The 16,782-nt window shown below is 44.0% G+C and overlaps 1 protein-coding gene and 1 pseudogene across 1 annotated transcript; both read right to left on the reverse strand.

The window, feature by feature from the left end:
* Window positions 1-235: 235 nt before the first annotated feature.
* LOC101282408 (kelch repeat and BTB domain-containing protein 6) lies at window positions 236-5,295 on the reverse strand. Its single transcript, XM_004274549.4, has one exon. The coding sequence runs from the start codon at window positions 4,801-4,803 to the stop codon at window positions 2,713-2,715; it is 2,091 nt and encodes a 696-aa protein (XP_004274597.1). The 5' UTR covers window positions 4,804-5,295; the 3' UTR covers window positions 236-2,712.
* A 7,407-nt stretch (window positions 5,296-12,702) lies between these two features.
* Window positions 12,703-15,815, reverse strand: LOC101281749 (cell division control protein 42 homolog; annotated as a pseudogene).
* Between the last annotated feature and the right edge of the window lie 967 nt (window positions 15,816-16,782).

A 16,782-nucleotide genomic window follows, 5' to 3' on the forward strand; every position in this document is an offset into this window, starting at 1 on the left:
TAATTTCAGGGATGTTATGACACCGGCCTTTTTCTTGGGAGTAGATCAAAAGTGTTCCCCAGATTCTCAACAAGATCAGGTACAAATATTTCTACTTTACCCTTTTGGAAATCCTAACACCACTTATGGTTTGAACTTAAAAGAATTTTTAAAAACTGGGGTCCTTTGAACTTTTCAGACTACAGGGACAGATACGAAAGATAATTAACATCATTCTAAATCTTACAAATAGCAGTCCTACAAACATATTTATTAAAAGATGTGATTAATTGGAAAACAGAGACAAGGGTACTTTCCAGTCAAGAAGGGATTTCAACACTGCTAGTTGTCATTCACTGTACAAGCAAGGGTTTTATACATTTAACAGAAACAATGAATTAAAAAATCAGAAAGTCTAGATTCTAGTATGTTTTATTTGTAACTAATCACATACAAATCACTTATCCGTAAAATAATGATTAACAACTATTCTCTAATTCACAAATATAGCACGAAACCAAATTCTTCCCAAGAAAATCTCTTTGTAAACCAAGGTATTACTACTATTTCGCTTAGGCTTTAACTTAAAGGTTGAAAATGACAATTGGAGAATCTGTCTTTTATCAATCAGTTGCACACCTTAATTCTGCAGAAGGATAGTCTGGTTGAGATCATCACTGTTCTATTTCAACCCGACAAAGGAAAAAGCTATCAACAAGAAGTTCCTGGTGAAGAAAAAGTTGGCCAAAAAAATAACCCTATTGAGAAACAGCTTTGTGTTAAGGACACTGCCGAAAACAACCCTGATGTCAAATGGAACAAAATTGAGCCTCGGGCAACTAAAAGCATGTCTGTCCTTCTGAAGGAACACATACTGGTAGGATAAGCAAGCATCTTATTTCACTAAAAATGTTGAACAGGAATGTCGTGTAGAATCTTCAAACAGCCCATCAAAATGGCTAAGAAATATCTTTAAAAAAAAAAACAACCTTTTACGTCTTCCTCTCTGTTTTCATCCTATGGTATTTCAATAAAAAATCCAGTTCCCTACCAGAAAGAGCACATTCCTCTGTACTCTGCCCGGGTGTAAGAAATGTTAGCACGCTGTCACTAGAGAATAAACACAGAAGAGGAATTATCATGTCACTGAATGAAGATTCAGGGAGATCATTCTGATTGTGTGTAGAAAAAGGTATACACCATAAACATCTGGTCACTTATCATGTATATGTATCAATAACAACTATATCTAATAAACCCTCAAGAGGTAAGCACTTATGTTTTCATGTATTTAACAATGTAAGTCTTGTGTGATTTATTCTCTATTTCTGGACTTTCTTTCCCTTACATATGCTGACAGAAACAAAGACTGGAGCATGGTTCATAGAGAAACACAGAACAGATACAAATACCATAATAAAATAGCCTTGTACACCACTGCATAGAGAAATATTTTAGACGAAATATACTTTCACTACTGGCCCCAAATGCTATCATCCACTTATGTTATTGAACTGTAAACTTTTAATAGAAAAATACCTTTAAGCTGATAATAACATTTAGCGACTTACAAAACTGACAGAATTTTTCAATGCTACACAAAACAGTTCTATACACAACTTAGAGTTTGAAAATTCTTTGCTGGCACTTGATCTTATAGTTGACAGACACAATAGCTACTGATTTCAATAAAATACTGTTCTTAACTAATACATACTTTCAAAACCAATATTACTCACAAAACAGTAAAGAATAATCACATCTTGTTGACAAATCTTCTAAGATAAACACCAAAACTGTACAGCCAAAATATTTTAAGAATCACATAAACTTTTTAGGACAGTGGATAAAAATTTTCACAATCATGTCCAGTGAAAAAAGGATTATTCCTCTGATTCAGTGAAGCATGTATCAAGTATAGATTTAAAATATGAACCTAAAAAGCAAGTTACTGGGTTTTTGTTTTTTTTAAAAAAGGTTTTTAGATGATTGGTGACACTACTAGAATGGAATTTTTTTAGATGGAAATTGGTCACTATTTGCAAATACACGTTATATTACAGATTTAAAACTGAAATTTCTTTTCAAAAAGTAGAATCCTGTTTTTTTGTTTTTACTTTCAGTGAGCGTATGACCATTCTATATATTATCACAAATGAAATCACCATTCAGTCACATTAAACGTATGTATTTTTTTTTCACAAAAGAGGAGAAAACTGAACTAAAACTTAGCAGACTGTATGTGTTAGAACACATTTTGTAAAAACCCCCTAGTTTAAAGTTTTGGAAATCTACTACACTGTTCTGAAGGAAAATATATGCTTTCCAACCCTCTCTAATAATTCCTAACCAATCAGTTTTTCTATTGTAGAAATTAAAATTCAAGTTGAAGTATTTGTGGCACAAGACAGAATGTAAGATTTAATAATAGAAGACTATTGATTACAACTAACTTATATTGTCATCAAACATAAACATACTAAACAATCAACACTGGACTTTTAGAACAGTAAATTATTAAATAGGTTGATTTCTTTTAATGTTTAAATTCTGTAACATTAAATTACGTTAGTATTTCAAACAATACCCTTTCTAAACCAAACCTGAAATTAATCAACTTTTCTTTTTTTTTTCCAGCAAAACGAAAGGGTCTCTTTAAGATACCTTCCAAAGCAGTAAAAACACCTTAGAGTTTCAGCTCATCTATAACACACTCTGCTGACCCTGCGCATTTCACTGAGGGGCTACCTGAACCCACAAATCATCATCAGATAAAGAACTTGAACTTCCTGACTCAGAGTCCAGCTCACTGAATCCACCTAAATCCCACTCAGTGCTAGATTCACTGGGCACTTCTTCCTCCTCAGTGAGAAAACTCTGACCAGGTTCAAGGCAGGAAGGATAAACGCGAGCTGAGAGGCAAAAAAAGTTAGAATCAAACTGGAACAGGCCTAATGTGGTACCTATATTAATCCACTGGTCACCCCTAATATCATATTCATACACGGTCACCCGGTTCTTTTTCCACTGCGGGGTGCGTGAGGTGATCAGCAACAGTTTTTGGCCATGATTGATAATCCGGTAGTTGTTAGTCTCTGACACCAAGGGAATGTTATTAATCTGCCTCCACTCTCCTCTGACTGGATTGTAGACCTTCATGACAGGGATGTCGCAGATGCAATAGATCTCATCATTGAAGACACAGGCTTCCTGAAAATCATTGCGCTTCAGAGAAACACACTTCAGCCACATATTGTGGCTGGGATCAAAGCAGAACATGCGCTTACTATTGAGAGCGTAAAGATAGTTTTGAATTACCATCAGATCGAAGGAAATAAAAGAATGGGGCAGGGGAGCCACCAGTGCCCACTGGTTCCTCTGGACACTGTAGCACTCCACCTCCTTCAGTTTAATGCCGGTAATAGGGTCTCGCCCACCCAAAATGTAAATGTAGCCATTGAGGTATGCCACATCCATGCCCTCACGGCAGAGCAGGCGGTCAGCAAGTTGCTGCCAACTATTCTGGGCTGGTTTATACACCCAGAGGTCTTTCCTGGGCTGGGCGGCCAGATAGATGTCATGGTCTGGAGAGACACAGACAGCTAAGGTGGTCACAGTCCTAGTGTGAGCAAGGCAGGTCAAAGGTGATGGCACTTTGTAAATGTCCCCCGAGTATGGGTCACAGCACAGAAAGGGATCTCTGGGATGTCCAAAGAAGATCACCATCTTCTTGGCATACACACCCAGCCTCTGGGGTGGATTTTCTGCCACCGATACAACAGAGCTGCTGCTGCAGCTGCCGCCGCCGCCACCAGCGCCGCTAACGACACTGCTAACGCCGCCGCCGCCGCTGCTGCTGCTGCCACCGCTGCTGCTCTCTGGCTTTGGCACCAGAGACTTGCACAACGTGTCACCATATCGCATCTGCCGGGCCCCTTCAACAAGGTCCAGACAGTACTTCTTCACCATGGTGTTGGTCAACAGCCCCTCCAGGTAATTCCGATCTTCATCGGTGAAGTGTGTCCAGCGGACACACTTGAAGACTTCTGCAGCGCTGGGACCCCGCTCCTTGGGAGCCGCCTCCAACCACTGCACTGCCACGTGGCACACGGTCTGCTCATGCTCGATGTTTAGGCTGTCCAGGCGCAGGACAGTCAGAAGTTGGGCCAGGGTCAGATCTGCCAGAGACTCCTCCCGAATCGAGCTCATCTGGCTGAGCTGCTTGAAGTTGTGGGCTATAAACGACTGAGCCTGTGATCGCAGCTTGCGATGGCCAAAGGCGTCGGCGAACTTGAAGATGGCCGTGCAGTTGGCCAGGTCAAGACGGCGGGCTAGGAAGGAGGCACAGGCTTCACGCACATACTCGAGCTGCAGCATGTCGGAGGCGGCGTACAGGCGCTCCACGTTGGATTCACTCAGAGACACACGACCGGTGTAGCAGTAATCGACCAGCACCTCGAAGGACTCGGCATCCACATCGTGCATGGTCACGTTCGTCTGGTGACTTTCGTACATGCCGCCGGTGAACATGCTCTTGAAGTAGGGACACGCGGCAGCCAGCACGTTACGGTTGCAGGGAAAGAGGCGGCCCGTGCCAGGCCCGCTGCCAGGCGTGACCACCTCGATGGTCACATCACAGAGCAGCCGCGCGTCGTAGAAGGACTTGAGCTGGGCCAGCAGGGCTGCGGAATGGGCCGTGTCCTTCAGCTCCTCCGGGCCCGTGAAAAAAGCTGAAACCGTGGGTTTGTGAACCCTTTTGGGCCGCTTCCCGCCGCGGGGACTGGCAAGGCGGCGAGAGCGCGAAGCTTCTTCCCGGGACTGCATGGTGGAGATGCTGGCGGAGAACTGAGGACGAGTACGGGTGCAAGGACCGGGCTCTGGCGCCTCCTCACCCTCTGCTCGCTGACGCTAAGACCGCGGTGTCTCCGGAGAGACTGCAGCACGGGTCCATTTATTTAAGTCAACCCTAAGCCGCGGTGCCGCCTCCCTCGACCGCGTAGACCGCGTCCGACTCACCCGTTTCCAGTTCCACGCCCTTTCTCCGCCTCAGCTCGCCCTCACAGGACCTACTGGCTGGAACCGAGCGATCCGCCACCGCCGCGCTGGCAACACCAGTAGGCGTCCAGGAGAACTACGGCTCCCAGGTTACCTTTCGCGCCTCGAGGCACGACGGGGCCCTCCGGACTCTGCGGCATAGGCTGCGGCACCAGCTGCGGCACGGGCTGCGGCACGGTAGCCGCTTTGCATGTTGGGAGTAGTAGTAGCCGCAACAACATCGCGAGATTGTCGGCTGTTCATTGTTTCGGATGACGGAGTTAGAAATCGCTAATTCTCTTCTATTCGGTGTGATGGTTTCGAACTTTGGGTGTGGAATTCAGTTTAGATACCCGTTCTAGTGTTTATCAGTTGTTTGACTTCTCAGAGTTCTTGTTTTTGAAAATGTTAATAGCAATAGTATTTCATAGCGTGTGACGATTGAACTAAATTGCGTAGGTGATATACCTCTAAACGTAGGCTGGATATACTTGCTCTGAATAAATATTTGTTGATTAGTAGAATAACATACGTAGTACTCATAATATAAAGGTTCAATAAGTTTTAGCTTTTCTTCTAACGTTTATGAAAGATGTAGCAACCTCTCATTTGAAATCATGAGCCTGTAGGAAAATGGGAAAAACCCTGCAGGTTTCTGCAGAGATACCTTTAAGTTTGGGGGGTTTTGTTTTTTTAATAAATAGATTTTAAGATCAGTTTTAGGTTTACTGGAAAATCCAACAGAAAGCTACAGGAAGCTCCCACATATTCCACCCCTTCTCAGTTTCCGCTGTTTACAACATATTGCATTAGTGTGTGCCGTTGTTACAAGTGATGAACTTAACACTGATATATCATTAATTAAAGCGTGTAGTTTAATGTTAGGGTTTACTCTTTGTGTTGTACAGGTCTATGGGTTTTGAAAAATGTATGTCATGTACCTATCATCATTACAGTAATATACAGAATCGTTTCACGGTCCTAAAAATCCTCTGTTCAATCTACTTATGCCTCCTCTTCCTTGCCCCCCAGCCCCTGGGAAACATTGATCTTTTTATTGTCTAGTTTTATCTTTTCCAGAGTGTCTTGCAGTTGGAATATATCTTCTTTCACTTGGTAATATTCAGTTAAGATTCCCATGTCTTTTCACGGCTTGATAGTCATTTCTTTTTATCATTGAGTAATATTCCATTGTGTACGTATACCAGTTTACTTATCCATTTCCCTGCAAAATGACATTTTGTTTGCTTTGAATTTTTGCAATTATGAATAAAGCTGCTATAAACACTCGTGTTGGTTACTGCATGGACATAAGTTTTCAACTCATTTTGGTATACGCCAAGGACTGTGACTGCTGGATCACATGGTAATACTATGTTTAACTTTGTAAGGAAGTGCCAAAATGTTTCCCAAAGTGGTGGCCTGTACTGTTTTGCATTCCCACCAGCAATTAATGAGCGTTCCTATTGTTCCACACCCTCCCTAGCATTTGGTATTGTCAGTATTTTGGATTTTACACTGTACAGCCTTTAAACTTGCCTCTCTGGGAGAAAATTCTGAAGGATCTGATCATATTTTAAACATCTAGCAATATCTGCAGGGCTGTTCAACTGTGGTCTCAGCAGTATGTATGAATTTTCTCAAATACGCAAATCAAGAATTTGTGGTCTCACAAAGTCTATATTTCATGTTCCAGAAGTAGTGCTGAAGTATATTTCATTAATTAAATAATTAATTCTTAATTCTTAAATAATTAATTAATTCATTCATTCATTAAATCAAGAATTTGTGGTCTCACAAAGTCTATATTTCATGTTCCAGAAGTAGTGCTGAAGTATTTTCATTAATTAAATAATTAATTCTCTTCTAATCCAGTATAGCTCCTTTCACTACCATCCCCAAATTAACTGAAGATTCTGGAATTCTAGTTATTAAGGAGAATTTTAAATAAAAATATTTAACAAAGAGACCCTGTACTGTGTGGGATCCTAAGAGTTCAGCATCATACATACCCAAACATCCCTTGAATTAGTCTGGTCTAATGTACGCTTTACAAAAGTGTTTTTATATTTGTATTTATCAACATTGTTTCACTATAAAATCCTCAAAATAAATAGTGCTCAGTCATTGAGTTTTAACTTTTTCATATGTGCCTCTAACAGTGTAATTTGCTTTCGACTGCTTTTCACAAAATTCAAAACATTTATTAGACACTGTGCTGTAAGGCCTACAGCAGTATTGTTCAGTAACATTCATTTTCTGTGATGACGAAAACGTTCTACGTCTGGGTTATCCATTATGGTAGCCATTAGCCACATGTGGCTCTTAAACACTTGAAATGTGGCTAATGCAACTGAGGACTGAAGTTTTCATTTTAGAAACAAAGCATTGGCAGCAACAAATCTTTTCAACAAATCTACCAAAACAACTGGATCATAATGGAAAAAAATTAACCTTGAAACTGACAGCATTGAACTTTACCTAATCCCTGTGCCACAGGACAAACAGTGATGATTAAGAAATCTCTTCAACCTTTTTTTTTTTTTTCTCCCTGGAGATGATCCTATCCTTTTGTGATTGGAAATAGGTAACTGCGGCAAACCACCTTCTCCCGCGTGACTTAGATGAGAGTCATTGTCTACTCTTTCTCATGACTACCATAGGGCTCACAGAGGAGCCCCTTATTTACCTGTGAGAAGGTTAAACACAGACGTTTCCATTTTTGCCTGAACCTGCCAACAAGGCCAGACACAGGGTCTCTAACTCCAAGTCCTTTGTCTCATGAATGATTAACTGAGATTAGAAGTGCACCCATGGAAATTCCCTGGCGGTCCAGTGGTTAGGACCCGGTGCTCTCACTGCTAGCCCAGGTTTGATCCCTGGCCAGGGAACTACGATCCCACAAGATGCGCTGTGAGGCAAAAAAAAAAAAAAAAAAAAAAGAAGTGCGCCCAAACTAGCTAGACACCAAAATACACATTTCCTAGTCAGCCGACCAAGACTTCCCCTAGTTACAAAAGCAATTCTAACTGTAAACTACTCTACCTATAACTTGTCCAAACCCTCCCTATAACAGTCTAAGGCAAACTCACCCTGCCTTAGGGTGAGTTTGAACTGTTCTCCACGATGGCAATATTCTGAATAAACTCAGTTTCCTTACTTGTTTGGTTTTTGTCTTTGACAGTTTGGTTACATTACTGGAATGGAATTAGAAGCCCACCTCTAGGCCCCCATCTTCTCCACCCAGGTTCTGAGGCTTTTTGAGCCCCTGTGCCGCTTCCCTGAAGGGCGATTTAGGGATCTCAGGCTGGAGTCCAGCCCCTGATCCATGTGCTGCAGAAAACTGTCTGTGGTAGCACGGTAAGGATTTGATTTTGGTTTTGGGGGCCATCTCTCGGTTTGGTTTGGTTTTGGTGTTTTTTGTTTTTTGGTTTTTTTTTGCGGTACGCGGGCCTCTCACTGTTGTGGCCTCTCCTGTTGCGGAGCACAGGCTCCGGACGCGCAGGCTCAGCCGCCATGGCTCACGGGCCCAGCCGCTCCGCGGCATGTGGGATCCTCCCGGACCCGGGCACGAACCCGTGTCCCCTGCATCGGCAGGCGCACTCTCAACCACTGCGCCACCAGGGAAGCCCTCTTGGTTTGGTTTTGTTGCTAGCTATTGTTTAATAGCTCTGTAGTGACCTTAATGGGAAGGAATTCTAAAAAAGAGTGGATATATGTATACGTATAATTGATTCACTTTGCTGCACAGCAGAAACTAACACAACATTGTAAAACAGCTATAGTCCAATAAAAATTAAAAAAAAAAAAGACCCCTTGCCTGAGACCAAGACAACCCTGAGGGTTTCTGGGATTAGGTGCCTATTGCCGAGCCGGATCCCTAGCTTTTTCACAATCGCCTCGCCTCTCTATGCCACGACCAAGGAAACAGCGCTGATCCCTCGAACTGGGACTCCTTCCATGTCTGTGTTTCAAAACCTGAAAAACTCTATCCTCTTCTTCCACCTTTAGACCCCTCAATTACTCGTTACCCTTTTCCCTCTTTATACACAAAAAAAGAAGGACATGTATATCCTTGTTTGCGGGATGGTTAGAAGCTTTTTTTCCTGCAAACAGGCTACTGCCACAACTGTAGCTAAGCTGGTACCAGAAAGAATTTTCCCTACGTGGGGGTCCCTTTGTTCCTCTCTAGTGACAGAGGAACCCACTTCAACAGTAAGGTTATTGAGGATATTCAGCACTGCTACAAAAATTTCACTGTCTTAGCCACCCTCAATACTCTGGAAAAATAAAGCAGGCCAACAGTGCTCTTAAATTCAAACTAGCCAAACTGTCTGAGGCACCCAACCTGCCCCAAATCTTGTACTTGGTCCTGGAGATCCTCAGATCCTCCCCCTCCAGTCAACACTGATTATTCCCTTATGCATAATTATGTATTATGAAATAATACTGGCAGGCCAATGAAGATTTCTCACCTCTTCTGGACCTTACGTGACCCTAATTTGATCTAATATCTATCCTTGTATCACGTCACACTGGTCCGAACGGCCATCATCAAAAAGTCTACAAACAATGAATGCTGGAAAGGGTGTGGAGAAAAGGGAACCCTCTTGCACTGCTGGTGGGAATGTAAATTGGTACAACCACTGTGGAGAACAGTATGGAGGTTCCTTGAAAAACTAAAAATAGAATTACCATATGATCCAGCAATCCCACTCCTGGGCAAATATCCAGAGAAAACCATAATTCGAAAAGATACATGACCCCAATGTTCACTGCAGCACTATTTTCAATAGCCAAGACATGGAAGCAACCTAAATGTCCATCAACAGAGGAATGGTTAAAGAAGATATGGTACATCTATACAATGGAATATTAGCCATAAAAAAAGATGAAATAATGCCATTTGCAGCAACATGCATGGACCTGGAGATTATCATACTCAGTGAAGTAAGTCAGACAGAGAAAGACAAATATCATATGATATCACTCATATGTGGATTCTAGTTTTTTTAAATGATATAAATGAACTTATTTACAAAACAGAAACAGACTCACAGATTTCAAAAACAAACTTATGATTACCAAAGGGGAAAGGTGGGGGGAGGGATAAATTAGGAGCTTGGGACTAACATACACACTACTATATATAAAACAGATAACTAACAAGGACCTACTGTACAGCACAGGGAACTCTACTCAATATTCTGTAATAACCTATGTGGGAAAAGTATCTGAAAAAGAACGAATATATGCACACGTATAACTGAATCACTTTGCTATACACCTGAAACTAGCACAACATTATAAATCAACTATACTCCAATAAAATTTTTTAAAAATAATATCTATCCTTAAATATTGTTAAAGTTTTATTAAATACACTCATATTTATCATCAACAGGTCAGGTTTCCTTTCCCACCACACACCCTACATGACCTTCAAATTGGAAATTCCCTCTTCTGGAAAAGATACCACCAAAAGACCAACCTTGAATCCCAGTGGAAGGGATCTTACACTGTGTCCTAGCCACCAATACCGCCACAAAACTACAAGGGGTACAACATGTACTTTATGTGTCACGATTAAAAAATGCAAAACAGGCACCCCCGGAGCAGGCAGCAGCATTATTCCTGCATGGGCCCCGGCTGCCGTTCGCGTGCGCGGCTGGGAGGAGGGCAGCTGACTTCCTCCAACTAAAAAAAGAGAGAAGGATGTTCCCCCAAACCCTCCCTTCTGGTCCCTGGTAGAGCACTCAGAACTGGTGACCACTTCAAAAAAGAAAAAGATGCCATCCGCAAAAAAAAAAAAAAAAAAAAAGAAGCAAAACAATTTCGGTTTCTCACGTAAGGAGCGTGGAAGTCACCACTCTATCCTAACAACAATTAAAAAGCTGAATGGAGTTGAAAAATCAACAACTCTTCTTGGATCCATAAGAGAGGGGAGGACACAGGGCACACGGCTGTTCCCAAGACTGGAGACGCAACAACAGGGAGTACTGGCTTACCGGGAGGGCAGACGCAGGGGCAGGAACCAGGGCTGAGGTAGGAAGACTCCAAACACAACTGACAAATTGCTAGAGGCTCAGGGCAGACAACTCTGAAGTTAAAAGCTCCAGAGGACCCATTCAAAGGGGGGCCTCCGACTCTGGGAGCTTGAGAGTTTTCACGGTAAACATGGGAGAAAAATCCCCTCGTGCTTCCGAAGGGAGAGGGGAAATGAAGCAACCTGTTTTTAAATACCCCAACGCACTCTCGCACCAGGCCTGCCCTCAGGAGAAACTAGTTAATCAGAGCCTAATCTGCTGGGGTCTTATAAGAGCCCGACAAGGGAAATACCCAGCTCCACTTAACTATAGCCTTCCAGGTGGGAGAAGGGAAATACCCAACTCCAGCCCACTCTATCCCACCTAAGGGGAAGGAAAACAGTAAAAAACACACTTAAAGCTCACAGTTCAGAGGCACAGGCTCCCTAAAAGGCTGAAACCTAATCATGAACAATAGGGCTTCCCCTCCCCACTCCTCATGGCTGCATTACTACAGGCCTATTTGCTGCAGTTCCCTTTACCCAGCACATCAGGTCCCAATATCAACAAAAAATTAAAAGGCAAAACCACAATTTTTTTTGATAGGGAAAAAAATGTTTTTTAATTGCATACTCAATCCATTTTGTGTATTTCAGAAGGTGCAGTACTTTTCTTCATTTGTCAGTGAAAAAAGGTAGAAATTAACTTAAAAAAAATCAATGGCAAATGGCAAACCAATTTCCTTGAGAGTCAGGGTCACATATATAGTGCATCCTAGAACAGAGGAGGGGCAAGACAGATTCCAACCACTTTTCATGAGTTTCGTCAAATACTGGACCTATTCAAGGGTGAAGAGAAAAGGCAACTTTCAAAAAGAGTATATATATATATATATATATATATATATATATATATATATATATGTAAAGTTTTTCTTTTTTAGCCCGACTGCGCGGCTTGCGGGATCTTAGTTCCACCGACCAGGGATCGAACCCAGGCCTACGGCGGTGAAAGCACCGAGTCCTAAACACTGGGCCGCCAGGGAATTCCCAAAAAGGAGTATATTGTTAAATGAGGCGTTTACTATACTCCTTCCTGAGAGCACCAGGTGGGGAACATGTTTTCTAAACTAGATCTAGGAAGTAGAATGTGAAATCAATCCGTCCTCCTCCCCTTAAGGGCTGTCCAATGGTTAATGAATTAAAAAAAACATGACTAAATAAAAACAAATCCCACACACACCTCCCTGCCCCACCCCCCAAAAAAGGAAAATTTAAAAAGCTAGATATCCCAGATTGCTCTCCAGAGTGGAAACCGGGAACTGTTTCAACAACCCAAATTAGTCTGTTACAGAGTCATCACAAGCATGCCTTGCTTTTAAACAAAAAAACAACAACAACAAAAAATTTTTTTTGAAATGACAAGACAAAAACTAGTACTGATCATTTTTCTGACAATGCACAATCACTCAAAATTAACTAGTATTGAGAGGAGGAAGGGGGCCATACCTATGGGCCTTATCTCACGGGAGTGAATGTGGGTAGGTGCAGGGCATTTGTCATTATTGCAAAAACGAATCTTAATTTTTAAGATTGTTTGATTTAAACATTGCTTTTAGTATGATGCCGACACCAACTGTGCAGAAAGGCCTCTGGAGAGACGGTCATAGCAGCACACACCTGCAGCTCCTCAGTTCTGGAGGCTCTAGGGCAGCCCATATTGCTTTGTTAAATACACTCTTTAGGCCTTCCTGTATGAGTGCAGAACACTCCACATATTTGACAGCCTTCAGGCCACTGGCCAGTTTTTCAGCAGCCTCTGAAGTGACAGGATTCCGTTTATTCTTGGCAAGTTTCTCAATAGTGGAGTGGTCATCTCTGAGATCAATCTGGGTCCCAATAAGCCTGAAAGGAGTCTTTGGACAGTGGTAAGTTATCTCAGGCACCCCCTTTTCTTTCACATTTTGAATGAGGATGGAGAGACCACTGAAAAACAGACTAGAAATACATCTGTTTGTGGATAACTCAGAGGTTATCTGTCATAATCCTCTTGCCCTGCAGTATCAAAAAGTCCAAGAGTAGGGCTTCCCTGGTGGGGCTGTGGTTGGGAGTCCGCCTGCCGATGCAGGGGACACGGGTTTGTGCCCTGGTTCGGGAGGATCCCACGTGCCGCGGAGCGGCTGGGCCCGTGAGCCATGGCCGCTGAGCCCGCGCTCCGCAACGGGAGAGGCCACGGCGGTGAGGGGCCCGCGTACCACACACACACACAAAAAAAGTCCAAGAGTATATGGCTCTCCACCAATCATAACTGTGACTGCACAGTTGTCAAAAACAGTCCATACAGGGACTTCCCTGGTGGTCCAGTAGTTAAGACTCCATGCTTCCACTGCAGGGGCCACGGGTTCTATCCCTGGCTGGGGAACTAAGATCCCTGCATACTATGTGTGGTGTGGCAAAAAAAATTTAAAAAAACAGTTGGTACATACTCAGATGGAAATTTGTTTGTTGTGTAGGATATCAGGAGACATGTTTTACCAACAGCACCATCGCCGACAACACACTTAATTGTCTGCGTTGCTGAAACAGTTCTGTATCCACTTTAAATATTTCAAATTTGATGCTGACCTCAGCTCCACTGCCCACAAAACCACAATTTGAAGAGACAGAGCAAGCATCAGAACCAGACATGGCAGGAATGTTGGAATTATCAGACCAGGAATTGAAAACAACTATAAATAATATGCTAAGGGTTCTAAGGATGAAATAGACAGGATGCAGGAACTGATGGGCAATGTAAGCAGAGAGATGGAAATCCTAAGAAAAAAACCAAAAAGAAATGATAGAGGTTCCGGTTCAAGATGGTGACATAGGAAAATCCTGAACTCACCTCCTCCCATGGACACACCGAATTTATGTGGAACAGTTTCCTCTGAAAGAAAGCTAAAAACTGGCAGAGCAGCCCTTCACACCTGGTAAACGAGAGGGAAGCCACATGGAAGCAGGTGGGAAAGGCTGAGGCAGAATCTCACCATAAATCCTCCACCCCCAGTGCAGGGATCTGCAACAGAAGGGAACTCAAAACCCGAATTGTCTCACTGAGGAGTGAAGGGTCTATACCCCATATTGGGCACCCCAACCTTTAAGACCTACACCCAAGAGACAAGCCCCCAAATATCTGGCTTAGAAGACCAGCAGAGCCTGCACACGGGAGACTCATGGGCTGTAGCAAACTGAGGGCTGGTGCGCAGACCCATGGGTACCAGGGCCCAGCAAAGAAGCAACCCTTTGAAAAGTGCCCAGGCTTTCTGTGAAAAAGGACTCACTTGCTACTTTTGACAGTGTTGGTCTGAGGGGTAGGGGCCTGCTGGGAAACTCTCTGGAGATGGAGGCTGGCGGGTGCAATATTCTGGCTCTCCTTCTTTTTTTTAACTTTTTTTTCTTTCTTTTCTTTCTTTCTCTTTCTCCCCTCCTTCCTTCTTTCCTTCCTTTCTTTTTTTGCTTTTTTTCCCCTTTTTTCTCTTTTTGGTGGGTACCATCTTTGCACTACCCACCCCCCCCCCCGCCCCACCTTGCTCCAGCCAGTGGGTGTATCACCACCCTCTCTGCTGCTCTCCAGAGCACCAACATCTCCCAAAGGGGAAGAACTTCTATATATGTCCAGTGCCCCAGTTTGTACGTCTGGTGACCTGGTGTCTGCAGCTGCCACCCAAGGGATGCCCCTTGATAACCTGGCTCTGGAAGCCAGAGGGGCTTGCGCTCCTGGGTCCCACAGGGAGACAGTTCTTGGCGGGGTATCACCCCAGGGCGCTGCACAGATAGCAGGTTGAAACGCTTCCCCAGGTTTTCTGAGAAAGAGGCCTGTTTCCTTACTTGTATTTATTTATTTATTTATTTATTTTTGGCTGCGTTGGGTCTTCATTGCTTCATGCGGGCTTTCTCCAGTTGTGGCAAACGGGGTCTACTCTTTGTTGCGGTGCACGGGTTTCTCACTGTGGTGGCTTCTCTTGTTGCGGAGCATGGGCTCTAGGTGCGTGGGCTTCTGTAATTGTGGCACGCAGGCTCAGTAGTTGTGGTTCGCGGCCTCTAGAGCGCAGGCTCAGCAGTTGTGGCACACAGGCTTAGTTGCTCTGCGGCATGTGAGATCTTCCCGGATCAGGGATCAAACCTGTGTGCCCTGCCTTGGCAGGCAGATTCTTAACTACTGCTCCAGCAGGGAAGTCCCCCTGTTTCCTTCATCAGGATCTTTGCCCTAAGGGACAGGCTTCTGCTTTGGCTCACTTATGTGGGCCTATGGAGGTGCTCTCAGGGAATGGAGGCCCATGGATGCAATCTTTGCTTTCTCCCTCTGTCTTGCTCCAGCTCACTGGTATCTTCCCATAAAGAGCTTATACCCTTGTCAGGTGCCCTGACTTTTGTGGCTGCTGCCAGGAGACACCTCTATATCACCTGGTTCTGCTGGCCAGTGGTGTTTATGCTCCAGGAGTCCTACAACTGGAACCAAGGAGAAAGAGTTTATAAACTCCTACCACCCCTGGGGCACGGCAGGAGGCAACAGACCCAGGAGGTCTGTCTTTCCCACAGCAAGTCGGAGAAGCCTATCGCCTTATCATTATAGCCACAGCCTGAGGGGCAGGCTTCTGATTAATGACACATCTAAGGCTGACCTTAGACCTTCCCTGAGACCTCGAGGACATGCTATCTTCATACTTTACCTCTGCCCTGCTCCAGTGTGCCAGCATCTCTCGGAGAGGAGCTCTTCTACGTATCTGGTGCCCATGTTTACATCTGGTGCCCTGGTTTTGGCAGCTTGATTCCTTGGCTCTGGTGGCCGGGCGGCTTGCACTCCTGCACGTGCGCAGGACTGTAACAATCCCATAGACAGTTCTTGGCAGGCTACCACGCCAGGGCACTGCCCAAACAGCTGACTGAAACACACCCCCGGGCTTTCTGTGAAAGAGGCCTACGTTTGTCCTGGAGCTTTGGCCTAGGAGCAGGCTTTACAACTGGCATACATCTAGAGGCTATGGAGGGGCTCAAGGAATGAAAGCCAGGGGACGCCATCTTATCCTGTCCCTCTGCCTCACCACAGCTCACAGGTATCTCCTAGAAAGGAACTAATGCACTGTCTGGAGCCCTGATTTTTGTGACTGCTACCCCGAGGACGCCTCCAGGTTCCCTGGCTCTGGTAGCTTATGCTTGCCGACAAGGGACTGTGTATGTTTGCATTCTGTAAGAGCTGCTGCCTGAGGGTCTGGCTTCTAATCAGCCTGACTCCTCTCCTTTGGCAGTGACTGGCCTTGGTACAGCCTCAGTGACGGGGAGCTGTTAAAGGTAAAATAAACTGCTTGGCTCACAAAGGTTTGAGACAATGAAGAGCTAGGACAGCTAGAACAATAAAGCTCATCTCCTACACAAGGCCAACGCTGCAAGACTGGGAGAGGTAACTGTTTCATCCAGTGCGTAGAAACCAACACAGAGCGTCAAGCAAAATGAAGAAACAGAGGAATGTGTTCCAAACAAAAGAACAAGATAAAACCTCAAGAAAAAAACCTTAATGAAGCATAGAAAAGTTAAGAAATGATAGAGGTCAAAAACACCATAAGAGAAATGCAGAAGGCCTTTATGGGCTTGTTAGTAGACTGGACACAGCTGAGGAAAGAATCACTGAGCTTGAAGATATATCAAGCAAAACCAAAAACTAAAAAGCAAAGAGGGACTTCCGTGGTGGTGCAGTGGTTAAGAAT

The sequence above is a fragment of the Orcinus orca genome, chromosome 18, assembly GCF_937001465.1.
Source record: "Orcinus orca chromosome 18, mOrcOrc1.1, whole genome shotgun sequence".
Classification (NCBI taxonomy): domain Eukaryota; kingdom Metazoa; phylum Chordata; class Mammalia; order Artiodactyla; family Delphinidae; genus Orcinus; species Orcinus orca.